We start from the raw sequence: 21,526 nt of genomic DNA, 5'->3' as shown, positions 1-21,526 counted from the left end.
GTTTCCGCCCAAGCCGAAGAGGACTCCACATCCATCTCGTGGGGACTCTGGGTACACGGCAGGGTAACAAAAACCCTGTGTGATATTCAGAGGAGTTTTGGCGGCCTGATCCACCGCCCACCTCTTCCCGTCTTCGAGCGGTAACTTTCTATAAGACGTATCGACGAGTTTTCTATTTTGATGCGCGCTTGTCCTGGACATCCGGAGTTCTGTCTGCGTGGAGCCTAGCAAACTCCACGTGATTGTTCGTGTTTTGTCTGCGTAGAGCCTAGCAAACTCCACGTGATTGTTCGTGTTTTCTGTTTGTAACCGCAACTCAAGCAAGTCTCCAGCCTGCACCGCGACCATCTCGGTGTCAGTAAACAATCTTAAAATCAACCGTTAAGTCTCTGTGCCTAATTCTAGCTCGGCGCCCGCCTTCTCCGACCCGGCCTGCCCGGGCTGCCGGCCACAGCCCGCGTGCAGAGCGACGAAAGGGCCCGGGTTCCGGCCCGGCCCGCACAGAAGCCAGGCTCCTCGCTCTGGCCTCAGCAGCTGCTGCTTCCTGCAGGGGGCAGCCAGGGCTCAGGCATTGCTGAGGTAGGGAGGCAGAGGGCTGCAGGCCATGGGGCACCTGGGGAGAGTGAGGGGCTGCAAATTGGGAGTGAAGAGCACCGGCAGGGCCAGGGGGCTGTGGATCAGGAGTGAGGAGCACCTGGGGGAGGTAGGGATCTGTGAGTTGGGAGTGAGGGGCTGTACTGAGGAAATGGGGTCATGATAAGGAAAAGCACTGCACTAAACTATTTCCTAATGGTTCTTCCATTTGTTGCAGAAAAATGTGGATTTTCTCCTTTGAAGTGTCACAACCCAAGGGTGTGATTTTTTGTTTGTGTGCGCTTCGGCACTGCTAAATTATTTTCCCGCCGTTTGTAGCTTTCTTTGCAGGGTGCATTTCTTCGTTGCAGCACAGAAATGCATGTTGCAAGGAGTTCCCGCCATTTGTATTTAGATTCGTGCCCCACTATTGGTCAGTTCTAAATTATTCCTACGTGGCGGCTAGCGATTGGCTTGCTAGCCGTATAAGAGGCTTGAGTGGTTTCCGCCCAAGTTGGAGGACTCCATGAACATCAGGAGGAGGAGACTTCATGTCTCGTGAAGATCTCTAAGCACTGCGGAGCCTATTGGACCCAGCGTGAATATCAAGAAGGCATCAGGGGTCTGATCAGCCTCTAGCCTCTCCCCATCGCCAAGTGAAATCCTCGACATACCCTTTCCCTGCGCGCACAAGTTCCACGGAGCCTAGCAAACTTCGTGTGAGTGAATCCAGAGCTCTGTCCAAGTCCTTAAACTAGGATTTAAGCGAAGTATTCCTGGAAGTTTTCCAGCCTGCACCGCGACCATCTACGGTGTAAGTAAACAATCTTAAACAACCATTAAGCATCCGTGCCTAATTCTAGCGTGCCGCCTGCCTTCCCAGACCCGGTGTGTCCGGGCTGCTGGCCACAGCCCGCCGCACGAAAAAAGGGCCTCGGACTGCTCCCGGCCCGCACATGAAGGAGAAAAACATGGATTTTACTCTTTAAAGGAGAAAACTGCAGGAAACTGTGGGTTTCCTCTTGCAGGCTGGCAGTCTTCCAGCCTACAAGAGCTGCTTGGGGCTGGGAGGAACAGGGGGAGGGCAACTGGAGGCAGGGGGTACCACATGCATGTGCATGCATGTGCACACGGACGTGGCCAGCATACAGCCAGGCAGGGTTGTGGAAGCAGCTTTGGCAGCAGGATGCAGGTAAGTCTATGGGGTGCAGGGGTTGGAGGGCCAGGGCTTGGGGACTGTGTGGGGGCGTGTGTAGGGAGGGGTGCCTGCCAGCACTGGGGGAAGGTGTCTGGGCACTGGGGCTGTGACAGAGCAGGGGGGTGGGAAGGAGGAACCTCCCCTCCAGTGGAAGAAGGGAGTAGGGGGGCCCTTTGGGGGCAGTGGGGAGCTGCAAGGCTGGGCCACTGGCACTGGGGCAAAGCAACTAGGAGATGCTGCTGGAGGGGTTCAGGGCAGGGGGTGCCACAGGCACCCCCCTCTTCCTCGCTCCAGCCTGCACTGGGGCCAGATTTGCTTTGCAGCCACAGCCACCGCACTGCAGTGTGGGCAGGACAAGGGCAGCTGGAGGCCCTCTCCGACAGCACTGGAGTGGGGCAGGGGGCTGTGGGTCAGGAGTGAGTGACACTGGCAGGGGATGTGGGGCACAGAGGAGGTCGAGAGTGAGGGGCACTGGCAGTACCAGGGGACTTTGGGTCGGTAGTGAGGGGAACTAGGAGGGCTGGGGAAGGGGAATGCTGTGGCTTGGGAGAGAGGGGCAAACGGCATGGCAGGGCACCTGCGTATGAGGGCTGCTCAGCGTCACAAAGCAATGGGGGGAAAAGCTGCAGCTGGACCCGCATCCTGGTGAGTGAAGGGGGCAGAGGGAGCTCTGATTTTCAATGATAAAAAAACCCCCAAAATCAAATATCAAAACATATAGGCATTTAAAATTGATTTTATTAAAGGATTGAGGCTCTGGTAGGCTTCCAAATTGCTTTAAAATTGTAAATATATCAATAAAACATTGTGTTCAATTAGTACCTATATATATATATATATATATATATATATATATATATATATATATATATATATATAGTGGTGTTTCATTTTAATTACGGAAAGACACAGACATGGGCGACTGGTGCCTCCTGATACTGGCGGGGCACCAGCAGCTAATTGCTGACTGGGGAGGGGGGACGGGGGCCCAGGGGCTGATTGCTGCTGCCAGTGCAAGTGCTGGCAGCAAACCCAGAAGTTTTTTAATCAAAAGAAATCATAATTTTTATCAGAGAATTTGCAATTTTAAAACAGAAAACCAGGATCCCTGCCAATGAGAGGCAGATGAACAGTACATGACAAACTTGGTGTCACTGAATCTTGAAACATCCTACTTCCTCCTGCAGTCAGTGTTCATACTGTTGATGTTCTTTAAAGCTGCACTTTTGTCAGAGAACAAAAACGACTTAGAATACACAAGCTTTTGGTCCTGGGAGAGGTTGATGATCACTGATGGCTAATAGAGTAAAAATTCCACCTGCAGTACCATAGACCTTCTAAACAGTGGGCCTGATTCTCCACCATTTCCTTGTCTACAAAATGCAAAGTGGATGGAAGAATGCTACTGTTCTGATTCACCAGTGTTTTATAAACAATTTGCACTTCATGTGCACAGCTGCAAATGGCTATGAAAGGTGAAGGTGAAGCATAGGAGAAAAAATATCAGGCTCCTGATGTAGTGTGACTAAAGTACAGCACTTTATTATTCTACCTATGATGAGATGTTCATAAGGTGTCTAGTAATAACAGAAACAATTTCGTGATGCAATTGAGGTAAGGGTATTTATGATTTTTTAAAGCGTGCTCATAGATTCTGAATGGTAGATAATTAATATACCTGCCAACATGACCAGATTAACAGGAAATGACTACTGAGGTACTCTTTTTGATTGTATTCCAATTTGTATCTAACACGAGATATGGCTCCTTATCCAGTCTAATAAATTGTTAGTGGGCCATGAGGAAAAAAAACTTTTGTAAACAGCGTTCCCTATTGGTAACTAATGATATCATGCTTAGGAAAGGCATGCCATGTTTCTACTCTTCCATGCAGGTAACTTAAAATAACAGTCCCCATTTTTTAACAAGAATGTTATCTCTGGAGACAACAAACTCTTTCTGTGCCTGAAGAAGGGTGTTTGTGCCCAAAAGCTTGCAAAAAACAATTTTTCAACTATTTAGTTGGTCTAATAAAAGGTATCACATTTGTCCAAAGAACCTTGTCTGCCTATGATCTCTGGAGACAGAAAGCAAGTTTGAGAACTGAAACTAAGTGTTAGAGAGATGCTTAATGGGATCTTCTAGACTGAGCACTGAGTCCCACTGGGTAGACTGGTTTTCTCCAATCTTTACTAATCTATAGAGGAACCTCTGGAAACCCCATAAGATTGGGCCCTTAATATAGTCCATGGCCTGTTGTGACCCTTTTATAAAAGTTTTAAAAAGGTTACATGAATATTGTCTCATATAGTATATAATTAGAAGTTATAATCCCTATTCTATGATGACATCTTTGAGCTTTAACATATCTTTAGAATATTTGCAAGGCTGTTAATGGCAGGCTGATGCAACAGTCTGTAATAGTGATGGGCAGTGTCAATTGCATCCAAGTAGCTGCAAATACATAGGACCAGAGCCCGTTCCACTTACTGGGCATCTAAGTAGATATAGGTGTCTAAGTGAGATTGCATTCCACCCTATTCAAGTCCCAGAAAATCCATTAATACATCAACTTTTGTAAGACAGCATCACCTTACCTGCAAGATGGTCACAAAAAGCAGCAAAAAGGAAAACACACCCACCTTTTAGATTAACTATTTTTAGGTGACTTAAACTGGGTAGAATAAATCCCTAAACCCATTTATGCACCGAAGAGGTAGAATATAATCCAATCCATAGCGGTCAGATGACAAAAATGCAATGAACTACGAGTACTTGTATACAATAAAATAATATTATTAACATACACATTTGAATTGACTCAGAAGAAAGCTACACTACTGAGCTAACACAAGAGTAAGTGTACTGTACATAGGGTTGCACTTCCGTAAGACACTCGATTTATCCATCATTTATTTATTGTTCATTTATTATTTATTCAAACCTCTGATTCTTTCCTTGCTTTTTCTTATAGTTCTCAATATTAAAGGAGGCAGCTGCCACCCCACAACAGGCTGACTATTCCTAAATCCCACTGTTGTCCTTTTTTATTCAATTGTACATGCTAGAAAATAGGTGTTGTTGTTGCAACATATTATTATTATTAATTCAATTTTGCAAGATGCTGAATACCCTAATCTCCTATGAGGCTTTGTCTACATGAGGGAATTGACCAGAAAAACCTATTCTACACTAATTATTACAAAATAACTGCAGAATAAAGTCACTTTTATTAAAAAAATAACGCCCCCACAGCAAATTACCTTGCGATTGCCATTGTAAAACATCTTACTCTGCTTTAGAATATAATGCTCAATTTATCCATGTAGATGAAGCTCTTTCCAATATTTTTTCTCCTACAGGCATTGTCTCGGAATACTTATTCACAGGCTTGATGACAAATATGCATTTCAATGAACAGGGATGCTTTCTTGAATCAGGTGTTAGTGACATCAGCAGGAGGATCAGAGCCTTTGCATTCTCTAACACCTTCCATCTGAGGTTTTCTTAATGCAAAAAACCGCTTATATACAGTGCAACCGCATTATAATAAACTCTGTTGTAACAAACCCCTACTGGTAATAATCTCAGCAGCAGGAACCAATGTTTTTATGATGCATCACAACTCGATGCATCACAAATGAACATCCTCTTTTAATTATTTTTTTCTTCCTGTCCCATCTAGTTACCCCATGGTCAGACTGGTATAGGCAAAAAAACTTCATAGTCTTTCTCAGTAGCGGGGGGCGTGGCTCTCATCCTTGGATCTCTCACGCATGCTTTAGCAACCCACACAGAAGCCACCGTTGTCCTCCTACTTAATTTGTGGCAAGTTAGGATTTAATGTCTCATGGTCACATTGAGGTTGACTGTATGGTTTTACTACGTTAAATTGGCAGTGCTTAACACCCCAGCTCACAGGCCAGATCCAGGTTGTACAGCCATATCATGTGGCCCGCTGGACACATCACGAGTTTGAAAAATTAGCAAAGGGCACATAGTGGCATTACTAATTGCTGTTCCCTGGCTGCCTAATTTCTGGACCCATGGAGAGCCCTGCAAACAGCACAGCATGGCCTGGCATGCTAGATTTGGCATGTGGGGTGAGGCGAGATTCAGGCAGCACAGGTTGGATCTAGGCAGCAAGGCCAGATCTGGGTGGCACAGGGATAGATGCGAGTGGCATGAGCCAGAATCCAAACAGTAGAAACTCTTCCAGAAAAGGTCATATGGGCCAAATGCTCCCTTCAGGTATTCAGATCTATCCCTGCAGTAAGTCCAATGACATAAAATATTCATAATAGATTAATAAATTAGTTGAGGAAAAGAAGGTTAATTGAATAAAAGTTTGCAATAATGTTACAAAGAAGCCAGATAGATGGGCTATCTGGGCAATTATTTCAGTTGGAGGGCTGCTTAAAGAGTTTTGGTGAGCTGTGGAGGGCTGCAAGGGTAGCTGTGCCCCCTGGTTACCATCTTGGGACTAGAAGTCCTGCCTCCTAACCCCTGACCTTTGCCACCACAAGTCCCCACCCTTGCCTTCTGGGAAGGGGGTTTGCCATCTTGGAACTGGAAAAACCTCCAAATTATATACTGAAAATTAAAAACCCACAATAACATATTTTAATTTTATTTGTAAAAGATATTTTTGTCCTGATTTGGGTGTGTTTGCATCATGTGTATAAAGGTGATTGCATAATAGCTCAAAATGAAGTCTTACTCTTGTATATTGCAGGGGTATGGAGGGGTGGGATGGATATAGGTGGGTGGGTATGGGGTTTCTACGGTGTGTGGAGGGGGAGGGTGGCTGGGGGTATGTGTGGGGGGTGTGGGTGCATGCAGGTAGCAGTGCGTGAGGCTCCCCCCAGAGGCCCGCAGGTGTGTGTGTGTGGGGGGGTGTGTGTGGGGAGCTGTCTGGGGAGGTGTGGGTGGGTGCAATATTTGTGCAATGTGTGATTGTGTGTGGGAGAGGGTGTGGTTATGGTGGTGCATAGGAGCCCCCATGAGCTAGACAGCACCTGCCCCCACCCTGCAACAGCCCAAAGTTCCAGACTCACCCCCACTGGAGTGGATCAGGCAGACTATATGCACAGCCTGGCCCCTATTCCAGCTCTGGACCGCCTGCCCGTGGCACATCCTGCGGTTGCTCTGTACTGGACTGCCTCTCCAGGCAGCCACTGGCCCCAGCCCCATGGTACTGGTGGGGACCTGTGCACAACCCTGCCCTGCCCCACACCTGTTGTGGACTTCCCTGGTCATGCTGAACAGCTACAGCAACAGCAGCACTGGCAGGGCAGAAGTGTGCTTAGCATGGGGGGAAAGCATCCCTCCCCCTCACTGCTGCCCAGCGCTTCCTGTGCTGGGCTGCCCTGCAGCTCCACCACTGTCACCGTCACCTCCGGGCTATCCAGTGGAGCAGTGGGGGCAGCACAGAGGAGACGCAGGGCAGCCCAGCACGGGATCTGCACGGCTGCTGCAGGAAGTGCCAGGCTGCAGTGAGGGGGAGGGGCCACTTTGTCTCTGCACTGAGCACACTTCTGTCCTGCCAGCCTGCTGTTGCTGCAGCTATTCAGCGTCAGCAGGCGAGCCCACAGCAGGCATGGAGTGTGGCGGGGTTGCGCGCAGGTCCCCACCAGTACCATGTGGCTGGGGCGCAGGGGCAGCAGCAGCCAGAAGGAGCCGCCCCAGCCCTGCTGCATGCCCAGGGGGTGGCAGGACACATTATGGCTGGATGGTGTCTGGTCCAGGTAGGACTGAGGGACCCACCACAGCCTGAACAAAGCCCCACTATGGGCTGGATCCAGTCCGCAGGCCATATTTTGCCCATCCCTGGGCTACAGTATGCTGCTCTCTGCTCCAGATTCTGCTCGTGTTCTTGGAGGTGTAAATCTTTACGGGCTCCATTGACTTCAGTGGAGCCATTCCAGATTTGCACTTGATTAGCAAGTAAAATCAGGAATTGGCACCTCTCCTGAATTTCTCTCCTACAAGCTCCTATCGATTAAGCTTCCACTGCTAAGCACCCACTTATGTCTTACAACACTTCAAACTCTAATCCTTTAATTTAGTTCCCAGTACAATATGAATATGCTACTATTTAAAATAGTAATGAATAAATGTGGCAATAATATGATGTTCATCTTGAGCAATCACACTCAGACTATTCAGACTTACTTAGCTGGAGAACATAAGAATAGCCACGTACTGGTTCAAACCATAGTTTTATCCTGGCCACACCTGTGGTACAGAAAGCTAAAAGGGAGCGTGAACTTGGTATAACCAGGGTTTTTTAACACTGTTCCCCTGTCACTTATAACCTCCGGGATTTAAGGTCCAGGACAGGGGTTGATAACCCCCAGCACGCATGCTGGAACATGGCATGTGAGGCCATTTTCCTCAGCATGTTACAGCCAGCCTGGCTCTGGGCAGCTGCTGTTGGCCACAGAGCCCGGGCTGTTCCTAGCAGGCAGCCGGGAGGCTGCAACCAGCCCAGGTTCTGCGGCAGGCAGGAGCTGCCAGAGCCTGGGCCAGATGTGGCAGACAGCTAGGAGACTGCAAACAGTTGCACCAGGGTCTGGAGCCCCAGTCTCACTCTATAGCAGTAGTAGCTGCCATGCATGCCTTGGGGCAGACAGTGGGGAAAAGGAGGAGCTGGGGGAAGTGCAGCCTAAAGGAAAAAGTGGCCCCAGATGTGTGAGCTTGAGGATTGACAACAAAGAGGTGTGGCCCGCCCCTGGGCTGAGCCATGCCCCCTGCCTGCCCAGCAGTGGGATGCACATGGCATTGCATTGCTCCCAAAGCAGCTGCAGCAGGGCTTGGGGCGCAAATCCTAGCATGCAGCAGCAGCCACCTGTGCCACACACAGATCCACCAGGGTGCATGCAGCAGCAGGAGCCTCCCCCACATGCTTGGACCAGCTGCCCAGGCTCCAATCCTCCCATCACCTGTCCTGGCTGAGGCCCCACTCACCCCTGCCCCTGCCCCACTCCCTCCTTCACCGCAGGAGCTTCGATCTGTCCTCCCTGGGCCCTATCTCTCCCCATCAAACCTGCTGGGCAGTGGGGTGACATGCTGTAGATCCTGGGTTGCACTTTAATTTAAAAAGTGATCTCATACTTTAAAAAGTTGGAGGCCACTGATCTAGAAGATCCCATTAAATATCTCTGCGATGTTTAGTTTTAGTTCTCAAACTGGATTTGTGTCTCCAGAGATAACATCCTTGTTAACAGCAGCATATGGAGATGAGAGATAACAGACCTGATTACCTACCCATCAGCCTTCTTTTCTCGCTGCAAATTTGTGTACACAGAGTCTAGCCCTTTCTACCACCAAGTTCCACCCTCTCTTGTCCTATACATAGGTTATATCCTGTTAGGCTGCAGCCTCAAACGTGGGGTTTTGGCCTGACCTATAAATATATCAATAAAACATGGTGTTCAACTGATACCTATAGAGATATAGATATATAGTGCCATTTAATTTTAATAGCAGATTTTGGGTTTTTTAATCAGAGAATCTGTGATTTTTAAACAGAGCAAGCCAAGATCCCTGATGTTGATACTTTCCATTTTATTTACCATTTCCTACTTAATCCCTAACGTTTTTTGCCTTTTTTGATGGCTGCTGAGAACTGAGCTGATGTATTCAGTGGATTGTCCATAGTGACTCTCTTTCCTGTGTAAAGCCCATCATAGTGTAGATATAGCTTGGGTTATTTTTGCCCAGGTGCATCACTCTACACTTTTGTACATTGAATTGCATGTGCCATTTAATTGCTCATTCGCTCAATCGTGCCTGATCCTTCGATAGTTCCTCACAGTCCGCCATGGTCTTTACCACTTCAGATAATTTTGTGTCATAAGCAAATCTGGCCACCTCACTTCTCACCCTGTTTTCCAGCTATTCCTCAAAATTAGCTATTCCTCAAATGAGTAGAGTCCCATGACTATTCATGAGAGTAAGTGTTCAGCATATTTAGTAAGTGTTTCAGAATCCCTTCCATTACCTTTAAATTATAGTTCTTTACTCACCCTTGCCTATATTTTGGTTAATTTAGCTATTAGCTCCTCAGGGAAATGACTTTTGTTCATATATGTCTGCAAAGAACCAAGTTCACCAATGGTGCAATGTTAATAGTAAATAAGTCCATGATAAATGAGATACAATAGAACTACCAAGGCCTAAAGCATCCTGAAGAAGTGCTTTACATAAAAGTATTAGTTTCTCTTCTTTTATTAGTGCTTCACACAGGGAGGAATTGCCAAAAAAGCAAAGATAATCACTACAGCTTCCTGTAACTCTGGCATTTCATTCTCATTAGGGTTGATGCTGGAAATCTTTTCTAATGATAAGGGATGAGCTCCCTATCCTACACACTTCACTCCTTTGGGTCGTCTTAAGTAATGCCAGAGGTCTTACGTACGTTGTGTAAAAAAAATATGAATTTCTTCTTCAAGTATTGGCTGAAAGATAAATGTAGATCTTAAAAATGTAGATGAGCAAGAACAAATTACTGCACAAAAGTACATGGTATAGATTTGCCCATGCAGCAAATGCTCCTTTAGGTTATAAGCATAAAAGCATATTTTAAAAGTGCATTCCCTAGATACTATTTTATACCAGGCTCCAACACTAAAACCTTTGGGATCAAACCTCAGCTAAAGGAATACACCTCAGAAATAAGATCCAGGTGAACCAAACAATGAACTTGGTGAGCAAACTGCTGAACACTACAAGGGTACAAGTGCAGCTGTATTCCTTTAATTGCTCTCCAGTGGTTTACTGTAGCTGTATATAACAGTGCAAAGGGGATTCAGCTTTTCACATGCTTTCTCTGTTCTTAATCCAAGGAATGATTGCCTGCAAGAGGGCAGATGATGGTGCTGAGAACTCCTCAGAATTGATTTCTTCAGCTTTTCATCTCTAATCTAATCAAAATCTGTACTGGTGCCATCTGCTTTCATTCTCCTTCCCAAACATATATAATTTATAAATAAAAGATAAAAACAAAGGGGAAAATAAATGAGGAAACAAGCAAAACAAGCTGAGAGCAAGGGAGTGTCTGATCCCTCATCTACAAGCTGCATTCCCTTTCTCTTGCTTCATTTACATCCTCCCACAAGTGGTGGTTGGTGCTCATTTAAGGTACCAGGACAAATGACATCCTGTCTGCACCTCCTTTCTCCCTAGATTTTCTCCCTCCCAGCCATGAACTGGTGTCCAATTTAAATACCAGGACAAATAATGACATCCTGTCTATACCCACATCCCCCCCCTTAGAAAATAATTATTCCTTACAGAAGACTCACAGCATTATTTCCATAAAGAAAGATGGGCTAGTGGTTAGGATCCTAACCTGGGACTCATTCAGTTTCCTGTTCTGCCACAGACATTCTGTGATCGTGGGCCTTTAATAACTCCATGCCTAAGTTTCCCATCTGTAACATGGGGATAATAATATATACCTCTAGGTGAGGATCAATACATTAAGGACTGTGAGCTACTCAGGTACTGTGGTAATAGGAGCCGTCTAAATAGATATGCTCTCCTAAATACAATCAATTAAGTAAACAGTTTGGGCCCCTAAATAATTTAGAAAATTAATATTTATCTGCCCCGTGCTGCCTGTCATTCAGCCCTCAATGGATTGCTAAAACTCAGTAAGCGGTCCTCTCCCCAAAATAATTGCCTGCCCCTGCACTAGGAGATGTGGAGGAAAGATTCTGTAAACAGGAACCAAAAACAGTTTGGGGGTCCTTCCCTCCTATCAAATAAGTGTTAAATGCCCCCCATCTCCTTCCCCCTCCCCCCAAAGCACCTGAAAATGAACAGACAACTCCCATCTCTCTTACAGGCTTCCTACCTGCTGCCTCTCTTAAATAGCTGGCTAGCCATCTCCTTGTCTCTGCATTCTCCTTTCTAGGCTGCTGGTGCTGCTCCAGTGGTGGAAGGTAATGTCTGCATGGAGGCAAAGCCTATGCTCAGACAATTTGAGTCAAATCTTTATTAGCCTCAAAGCTGAAATGGGAATGCCCTGGCCTCTGCTCTGCTCTGCTCTATCATGCTGTGGAGGGAGGAGCTCTCACCGGGAAAGAAAGCAGCAGCTCCACCTCTCCCTCTCACAGTTTCACTCTGTGGCCTTGCTGGTACCAGAAGGTGCCGGCCCAGTAGCATACTACTCCACCCCCTCACCTACTGAACTCTACTCTGATGCCCCGAGAGTCTACCAGCTGCCAGCTACTTCTCACTCTATGCTCTTCTGTATGCTCTTGGGGAGCATGCGGGAAAGAGAACCAGCCCTGCAGATGCTTTTCTCAAAGCCCCCAGTTCCCAGATACAAAGGGTCCCATGGGAATGTCAGCTTCCATTTGATGGACAGGATACATTTCTAGTCTTTGCAGTTGTAGATGAAGTTTTAAAATGTGCCTGGAGTGACTTCCTCAGTGCTTAGGACCCAGAAGGTATATAAAAAAGAACCCCAAGTGCTCTCATCTCACAAATTTTAAACCAATTTCATGATTGGGTATGTATGTGGAGGGGTCCTAATTTATGATTTTGGAGCTCTTGGGCTTGGGAGTACTTTACCTGCCACAAATATTTACTGGTTGTTTAAAGAAAGAGAAAGAGAAGACATTGAAAAAGACAGTGGGAGTGTAAGCTCCATAGCATCTCATTTCTAACAACCATTGTTTCAAAACAAGGTTAGTAGCATTCCTTCCTCAGACTAGCCGCCTAGCTTATTTTGCAAGAATTAGATGCAAGGCCCTGGCCTCTTCACGTGTCTAATACGCCCTTTAAATGAAGAAAAGTTTATTAATTAAGCTAGGAAGTTAATTTGAATTTTTATTCATATTATTTCTATTTTAGCATTCACCACACATGTTTATATGGATGTAGTTAACAGAGAGAGACAATAAATGTTCTTAACACTATGAATCATTGTAGTTCACAGTATTGCTCATTTTATTGTCACACTTCATATGGTAACTGAATGTCTCTTCAAATTTGTCCTTATAAGTAAGACCAAAGTTGGAGAATGATACAGAATATTAATCCTAGAAAACTCAATCTTTTTAAAAGAACGAAACAACATACATGTTTTTAAAATATGCTTTTGCTTATTTAATAATTTTAGCACCTTTAAATTGTTTGGCACTGAGCACACATGTGAGATGCACCAAAAATTTAACATCTTCTGTCTATGAAGATGACATTCTACAGCAAGGGTGTCAAACATACTGCTTGTGGGCTAGATCCAGTCTGTGGAGTCTGGTGGGCTACCGGCAGTACAGTGGAGCAGAATTTGGGGTCCCAGGCCCCCAATGAACATGGGTATCAGCTGCAGCCGCCTAGCTCCACGCCACCGCCTGAACAGAACTCTATGCAGCCATGTGCCCTCAGCTCCACGCTGCAACACAGGCAGAGCTCACACCACCAGGCACAGAGCCGGGGAGGGGTGGGGGTGGGGGTGGAGCCACATTTGGGCAGCAGCATGGATCTCCGGCCAGTTAGCAGTGCTAGGGGTGGGCAGCAGTGTGGAGCTGAGGTCGTGCAGCTGCATGGAGCTATGTTTTGAGCCAGGGGGCTGCTGCTCATAGTCAGTTCATGTCTGTACTACCTCACACACCTGGTTCCAGCTCCATGACACTGCCCAAACACAGCTCCATGCAGCTACATGCCCCTGCCTCGGTGCCAGGCTCCTGCATGTCCCAATGCATACCCCCAGCTCTATGCTGCCTGAATGCGGCTCTGTGTAGCCATGTGCCCCCGGACCCACACTGCCACCCAAACATGGCCCCATGGATCTGGCCCAGGAGGAGCCCCTGCAATCCAGATCCAGTCCAGGGACCAGGGCGAGTTTGACACCTCTGCTCAACAGCATCCTTTTTAGACTGCCAGTCTCTCATCAGATTCAAGGCACTCCTCAGAAAATGCCACATCTTAATTTTCACCCATTTTTTCACTACAGAAAAATAATAGTGCAATTTTTCTGTTACAAAAAAGGTCAGGAAGACTACAACAGGTCAGACATACAAAAAACTAGAACTCTTGGTTCCAAAATGATACCTTTTATAAGACCAACTGGGAAATTGCAAGAAAATTGTCCTTTTCTGCAGGCTTTCAGGATCGAAGTCACTTCATCAGGCTCTGGGAAAAGTATAGATGGTACAAAATGGTAAAAAGTCCCCATAGGTAGGAACTACACTTCATTTTTGCACAGAGGGAGCTGAAGATGGAAGGCTGTCCCTCTGGGTCCATGAGAGTGTCTTTGTGAACTGTACCGAGTAGCTCTTTGATGTGTAGATCAGGTAGAATTCCTTCCCTGGAAGTGTCAGATGGCAGGCAGGGAGGTAAGAAATCTTTCTTGTTGTTCTGCAGTGAAGTTTAAAATCCAAAATTGGTTAAAATTCGGCATCTTTCATGTTTCAGGGGTCTTGCAATTTCCCAGTTGGTCTAATAAAAGGTATCATTTTGGAACCAAGAGTTCTCGTTTTTTGCATGTCCTCTTGTCTCAGACCAACATGGCTACCAAGTACACCCCTACAACAGGCCAGAATATTCTTGATACTATGGAGCCTGATTTTAAATTTTTGGGTTAATCTTAACGGTGCTAACATTGTGCTGAACCCTGCAGCACCCTTGGAAGTTCTCAAGGCACCCCAGGGTGCCATAGCATCCTAGTTGAGTCTGTTCTACAGACTCTAGCTCTTATCTCCCTGCTCTGCAAGGAGGTATAGGCAGTGGTTTGGCAGAGCCAGTAGACTGCTGTCAATTTTAGAGCCACTAGGACAGGGGTGGGCAAAATGCGGCCCCCGGGGGCCGGATGCGGCCCACCAGGCCATTCTATCCGGCCCATGGGGCCCCTAAATCATTTAGAAAATTAATATTTATCTGCCCTGTGCTGCCTATCATTCAGCCCTCAATGGATTGCTAAAACTCAGTAAGCAGCCCTCTCCCCAAAATAATTGCCTGCCCCTGCACTAGATGTGGAGGAAAGATTCTGTAAACAGGAACCAAAGACAGTCACTGACAGTGTGTCCTGGGTCTCTGTAATCTTTACTTGCTGTCAGAAACCAGATTACATACAAACCCAAAAGATCACAAAGACCCATTCTTGCACACAAGGCAATCATGGAAAGGAAGAGAGAAAGGCAAGCTCTCCAACCCAGCCATAACCACCTCTGTGGCTGAACAAAGTTAGTAGCCAAAAATACAGAGAAGGCCCTGACAAAACCACTAAAATGAATCCAGATGGCACTACAGAGTGAGCATGGACAAGTAAGTGATAATGGAGCCAAATCTAGACGCACAGCAACAGCAGCCTGCATCATTACACAGCTGCAACATCATATGCTCTACAAAGGGCTTGGTAAAATTCTGCTAACCTCCAAAATTAAATTCCCAACACTCTGAGGGATGTCTACCCTGGATAAGAAACTTTCTAGCTTCAAGAGTATATAGGCAACTAGAGAAGAAGCAAATACACACCCTGCTCTATGCAACAGGACCTGCAGCATTTATCCTTTCTAGCAGCCTCTCAGCTGCTCAAATGAAACAGTTCAGCACAATTTAAGAAGACCTTACTAGTATTTCATATTATATAGCAGTATGATATATATGCTCACATAACAGCCACCCCGTCACCAGAACCATTACAATCATTTGCTCTTTCAGACAGGTTATAACAGGAAGAACAGCTATTTTTAACTCTGCAAAATACATCTTCATATGTTTGATTATTTCTCAAGATTTACAGACACTATCAGCTTCCTCAAATGGCATGAAGTGCTCTGATTGAGGGGATGAAGCTCACCTCCACTTATTTTAAGTTGCCCTGAGCATCTCTGACATTAGTCTTCATTTTTTTCCTCTGGGGCCTTAAGAAGTTTTCAGATTAGCAATTTCACTAACATCACACACAGCCTCATGTTGTTCCAGAACAATGGTAAAGCAGAAGAAAAAACAATAAAATAACTTATTCCTAAATCCTCAGACCCTCATTTTTCCCTGTCAGCACCCTGGCCAACTCTTCCAGCAAATAGATTCAGCCCTGGGGGACTGCGGATGTTCATGTAAGATGAAGTTCTCTATCCCAAATTCATCCTTGTTGGCCTGACTGTTCAGGTCTGCAGAAGAGGGAAAATCACTACAAAAAACAAAGTCACCAGACAGACACTATGGCACCCAAAGTCTAATTCTTGAGAGCTATGAATCCAGGTGATCACATCTAGGTGAAAGATTCTCAAAAAAAGGAACAGTGCAGGTATATGCCAGAATCTCTTGGCCCTGCTTTATTAGTGTCAGTGGGAATCAGGCAGAGGGACCAGAATTAGTTATCAGAATACCACATCACTACCCTGAGACTTTACCAGTGCACATCTGGTGTGTCCATGCAAAAATGATCAATTTAGCCTCCACACGCTCTCTTAGCATCTGGAGAAGGCTGAGTTCCTGCATTCCTGAAATAGTGCTGAAAGTCTTGAGAATCTAAGTAAGTCAAGAGAGTAGTAAACAAATGTTTTAGAAGGGTGGAATACACCCTGATATCAGCCTTAAGATTCAGGCAGTCTATGCTACTCTTCACAGAGTCATTTATTTGATTTTGTGTCCATATTTCATTCCTGTTATGCATTTTTCCTTAGCTTGAGCAAGAGACTCATAACCCTTTCCATTTTAGCAAGGACATGGTGTTGTGAATTTTAGAGGCACTGTTTGTGGAAACCACTATGAGTCATAGAGAAAAGAAGAAGAGTTTGTGTAAATGAGAAAGAGAGTTTGGCTATACCTCAGCCACCATATGCCAGGCCTCCGTGATCTCCACAGTAGGGCCTTCAAGTGCAGCACTGCTCCCCCTCACAAACCCACAACACAGAGGAACCCAACAAAGTGGGTGCCAGGGTCCCTGCGCCAGCTGTCCAGCCCATACCATCCCCAGCCCAACAAAGGAAACTACTCAGCTAATGGCATCTGAGGAGCACTGTGGCCATGCACGATTTGACCCTAAAGGTAATGATTAATGATAAATTATTATTGTTAATGATAGTTATTAATAATGATGGTTGATTGTTCATGTCATTATTATTAGTAATAATAACAGTAGTCATGTTTGTATTAAAGTAGCAACTGCGCACCCCAAATGAGACAGTCCCCTGGCCTGAATACCTTACAATCTAAATAGGTAAAGCAAGTGCCATGAGAAAGGAAGTATTCTTCTACAAGCAGGAAACTGAGGCAGAGACATTAAGTAATTTGCCCAAGGTCACATAGGAAGTGTGTGGCTGAACCAGGAATTTAACCCAGATCCTAGCCCACTGCCTTCACCACAACAAATGTCCTCTCTCCTGCATACCGTTTGCTCTAATGGTTATTCAGTTGAAATTTGAAGTAAAACTCTTCCTCAATAATTTATCAATATAGATGCCTCTCGTCATATATTAAGCTTATTTTTAGCCTTTGCATAGGAGAAAAGGAAATATCTACAAACATACCAGTACTTATAACTGGAGCACACACTCAGCTATCTGAGCCTTGGTTATCTGAATGACGACTTTGGTTTAGTAACTTGCAGCTATTGATCTTGTGTAACAAACCGTTGCCTTTAGTACTGCTGCTTTATCTTAAGTTTGCTACAGAGCTGTAACTTGAGACTGCTGGTATTGGATATAGTTCTCTTTTTAAGTTTTATTTAATACAAGGTTATAACTCTTAAGAGTAGCGATACATAGTCATTTGTTAGCATATAACTCTAATATAATTTAAGGGTTATATAGTAACTTGTAATAAATTTAGCTTTTGAATCGGCTATTCCAGTCCAAAGGGGTGCAGATAACTAAGTTACTGCAATTACAGGCCAACTTCAGATGTGCTTGACAGTCCAGCAGGAGCCTCCGCCCCTTGGAAAAGCTGCCCCCGAGCTGCAAGTCATGTCAGTCCCGAGGCCGCTGCCACCCTTGGGGCACCCACCCAAGATGCTGTAACCAGAGCTTCTTAACCTTTTAAGTAGCAAGTACCCCCTAACTTCTGAAAATTGTAATAAGTACCCCAACACTCAATTTTCCAGGGGATTTTATATTTACAGACGTGTGCCATATGTTGGAAGAGGGGCTGTGTATATAAGGCCGTGATATGACAGATGTCTGATCTGGTGTCAGTAGGGTTGCCACCTTTTCCACCAGGGGTGCACAACTCAAGTATGTATCTGGGGTAGAAGTGATGCTGGCCAAGCTAGGAGGGCTGAACCCAGTGCTGTGCAAAGCGTGGCATGCCAAATTATTACTGGGGAATTTTTTCCCTAGTTTTGAGGAATTTAAAGTGTCGTGCAATGCGTGGTGCACCAAATTTTCTTCCATAGTTTTGAGTTGGAAGGGGTGAGAGACAGAGGAAAAGAGGATGAGAGAGAGCATGTACCTCCTGCCTGTGTCTCGCGTCCCCCCAAGGGTACCCGTAGCACAGGGTGAGAAACCACACTGTAACAACCCTCCAAACTCCCCTCAACCGTAGAGGCCCAGCTGTGTAATTCTGGCCCAAATTTTCCGCCTTTAAACTGTTCCCGCCTCACCCTCAAGCCCTTCCGTCTTTGATTTTATCCTTGCAAAGCAAATAGCCTAGACACGACCGGCGAGACGCCACAGGGAAGCGGCGGCCCCAAGTCCGTGGCAGCTCCTGGTCTATGGGAGGTCCCCTGGCCCCGTGTCCCCCGGCTCTGGTTTCAGCGCCCCGCAAGCAGCCCGAGGGCTGGCTCCGGCTCCAGGTCCGGCTCCTCCCGCGCGGGGCCCCAGGGCAGGGAGCGGGGCACGGAGCAGCTCCCCGCCGCCTACCTGATCCTGTCCCTCTCGGCCCTGCGCAGCGCTGAGTCCCGCCGCAGCACGTGCAGGACGGCGCGGGCTTCCTCCCGGCTCAAGAAGCTGAGGTCCAGCCCGTCCCGCGCCGCCGCGCTCATGCTGCCCCCCGCCCCCGCGGCCTCCCCGCCGCGGCTCCTGCGCTCGGCTCCGGGGGAGCGGCGGGGAGGCCGGGCCGGGCCGGGCCGGGGCGGGGTGGGGCGGGCTGTGCAGCGCCGCGGCGCTCTGCCCGCGGCGGGCCAGGTGTTTGCCGCAGGCAGGCGGGCGGGTAGTGCCGCGTGGCCGGGGCGAAGGGCGCGCAGCGGCTGGAGGACTGGGGCAGACTCCGCCCGGGGGTTTGCTTTGCTTCTCTCCCGGGACAAACCCCAGGCGGGGAAGGAGCCGCTGTGCGGGCCGGAGATGCGGGCACTGCGCTCCGGGGCCCCGCAGCGCGCGCGGCTTGGGGCTGGCGCAGGGCTCGGCCCCCGGCGCCTCTCCCGTCCGGGCCCTCCGCCCCGCTCAGTCCTCCGCAACCCCACGGGGGTCCGTTTCCCAACCCGTGGGTCGCGAGAATGTAGGAAAGGGTTGCGAGAAAACTTTTAAAAGTGGGTCAACACATTTGAAAAAAAGGGATTCTCCTTTCGAGGAGAAAAACGTGAGGAGCCGTGGGTCTCCCCTCGCAAGCTGGCGGAGTTCAAGCCCTCAAGGGGCTGCTTGGGGCCCTGTCGCACGCACTGCGGGGCGGGGGACAGCGGGGCACTGGGTTGGGACTGGTCACCAAAGTTTACCAACGGGTCCTGGTACAAAAAAGGTTGAGAGCCAGTGCCAAAGGGGATGGAGCTGGACTGCTCTCAGAGGTGGCACATGACAGAATGGGGAGCAACGGTCTCAAGTTGCAGCAAGGGAAGCAAGGTCAGACCTTAGGAAAACCTGTGTCACTAGGAAGGTAGTAAAGCACTGGAGCAGGTTACCCAGAGAGGTTGTGGGCTCTGTCCCTGGAGGTTTTCAAGACCTGGCTAGACAGAGCCTTGGCTGGGATGATCTAGTTGAGTATGGTGCTGCTCTGAGCAGGGGGTTGGACTAGATCTGACCTGAGGTCCCATCCTACCTTCACTTTCTATAATTCAGTGAGGTCCCTTTCCTCCAAGAATGTGTCCAATCCCTTTTTGAAGCTGGCTAAATAGTCAGCCTCTGGTGGCAACAAATGCCACATTTGAATGATGCTGTGTGAAAAAGAACTTCCTTTTGTTCCTTTTAAATTTACTGCCTACAAGATTCGTTTTGTGACTGCAGATGCACAAGTCCCAGGAGGTTTGATTAGTGGTTGTGTGCGATTTTGGGGAGGTGGACCTCATGTGGTCTTCTGTTTAGGAACAACAGCCTGGTCTGACTGGACTTGTCCGACTGGAGATGATTCTGGTTCTGATTCCTGGTTCTGTCACCTGCTGTGTGCCTTTCAAGCACTGCTCCATGCCTCTGTTTCCCCTCAAACTTTGGGTGTTTGAAAATGAAAACTCATCACGGAAGGGTCTGTGTTTTTGCTGTGCCCAGTGCAATGGACCCAGGTGCCACCCACTACCATATTAAAATATGATCCTCTGCACCTGTGCAAAGTACATATCAAATCCTCCTAAATCTGGTTTTTCCACTTACCAGGAAACTAAGAGGACATTTTACACTCCCTTTGCATGGGTGTGAATCATTTCACAAGGAAAGCAGTGAGAATAGAGCTTGTTAACTGCTAAATATTAACAACCCAGGAGTAGTTTTTGCCCTGTACTTATTTGTGATGAGTCTTCATGTAGATCGAAATATTGGAAACAATACACCTGATACTGTATGTGTCAAGATAACAATATGGTAGTCAATATGTCAAAGGGAAAAAATACCCAGGCATTTAACCATGGCTAAATTACAGGTGTGATCATAGCTACCATGAAGAGGAAGTGTAGATATATTTTCTGTCATCACTTTTTATCAGGAAAGATGCATGCATTAAAACCTCAAAGAAGGTGGGTGCCTGGGAGAGAGCAGCATGTGAGTGGAGTGGGAGCAGTGACGCACTTAGTCTGCAATCACCCACCATAGTATATTGAAATGGAGCTGTTTGCCTGGCCTAAAGTAGCAACTCTTTTTCCTGGTAGCAAGACAGAAAATGCCAAGCCCACATCTATGTTTACAGCTGGTGAAAATGTAATGAAAGGTCAACTCGACAATACTCAGGGAAGAGCTCAGAAAGAAGCACCCTTTCCTTGGGAAAACACCTCTGAGAATAACTGTCAGTTTGGTGCTTGGAGCAAAAGTCCCCTGTGCCTATTGACTCTAGGGGTAAATGGAAAGGAGAACAGTCAGTCTCACCTGCCCTGGGGACAACTGCTGTGCTGTTGCTGTCCCTGCCCCTGGCTCCTACCCTTGAACACTATGAGGCTGGTCTTTTTCGGCTTCTAGGGTCAGGTGGCATAGAGCTATGCCTGCAGTGGCAAAGATTTGGGGAAGGAGAGGGGGAGCAGAGAGAGGGGTTGCTAGAATGACCCCAAGTTAGTGGCCAGGGCTCCCCTCTCCTGCCTTTGTTGTGCTGCTGTTAAGAGCAAGATTTAATCTTCTAGTCTCCTGGCATAAAGCATTTTATTCCTTAGAGCAGCACTTTCCAGTGCTCTCAGTCTGAAGGCTGAACATGTTCTTTCAAAAGGCCAATGAGTCACATTGCATACTTTATATATTTCCCTAGGCTCAACATGAGCCTACAGAAGTCCTATCTTGTTTTACTGGGGCTCTCACAATCTGGCATGTAAACAGGCAGTGGATCACTCAGAATTATTCTTTCCAGCCTGGGATGCATTAGACAGAGCAGGAGCACTGCTTAAAACCTGCAGCAGAGTAGGGAGAGCAGCTGTTCAGAGTACTTTTGGCTCATGTCAGATCTGCTCATATAGTTGAA

General features: G+C 47.0%; 1 protein-coding gene across 3 annotated transcripts in view; it reads right to left on the bottom strand.

Moving 5' to 3' along the window:
• LOC102568682 (protein O-glucosyltransferase 3) overlaps positions 1-18,777 on the bottom strand; it is a 65,816-nt gene extending 47,039 nt beyond the window's left edge. Inside the window, exon 1 of one of the 3 annotated variants that reach the window (XM_019481996.2) lies at positions 18,589-18,777. In XM_019481996.2, the coding sequence (XP_019337541.2) occupies positions 18,589-18,710 (122 nt within the window). In that variant the 5' untranslated portion in view covers positions 18,711-18,777. Of the gene's footprint in view, positions 1-11,633; positions 11,886-18,588 lie in introns of those variants that run through there. The other 2 variants (XM_059720822.1, XM_059720812.1) reach the window with 2 other exon arrangements.
• Between the last annotated feature and the right edge of the window lie 2,749 nt (positions 18,778-21,526).

This window comes from Alligator mississippiensis, chromosome 1 (genome assembly GCF_030867095.1).
Source record: "Alligator mississippiensis isolate rAllMis1 chromosome 1, rAllMis1, whole genome shotgun sequence".
Taxonomy (NCBI): Eukaryota; Metazoa; Chordata; order Crocodylia; family Alligatoridae; genus Alligator; species Alligator mississippiensis.
This window is presented reverse-complemented; position numbering and strand designations above follow the sequence as displayed.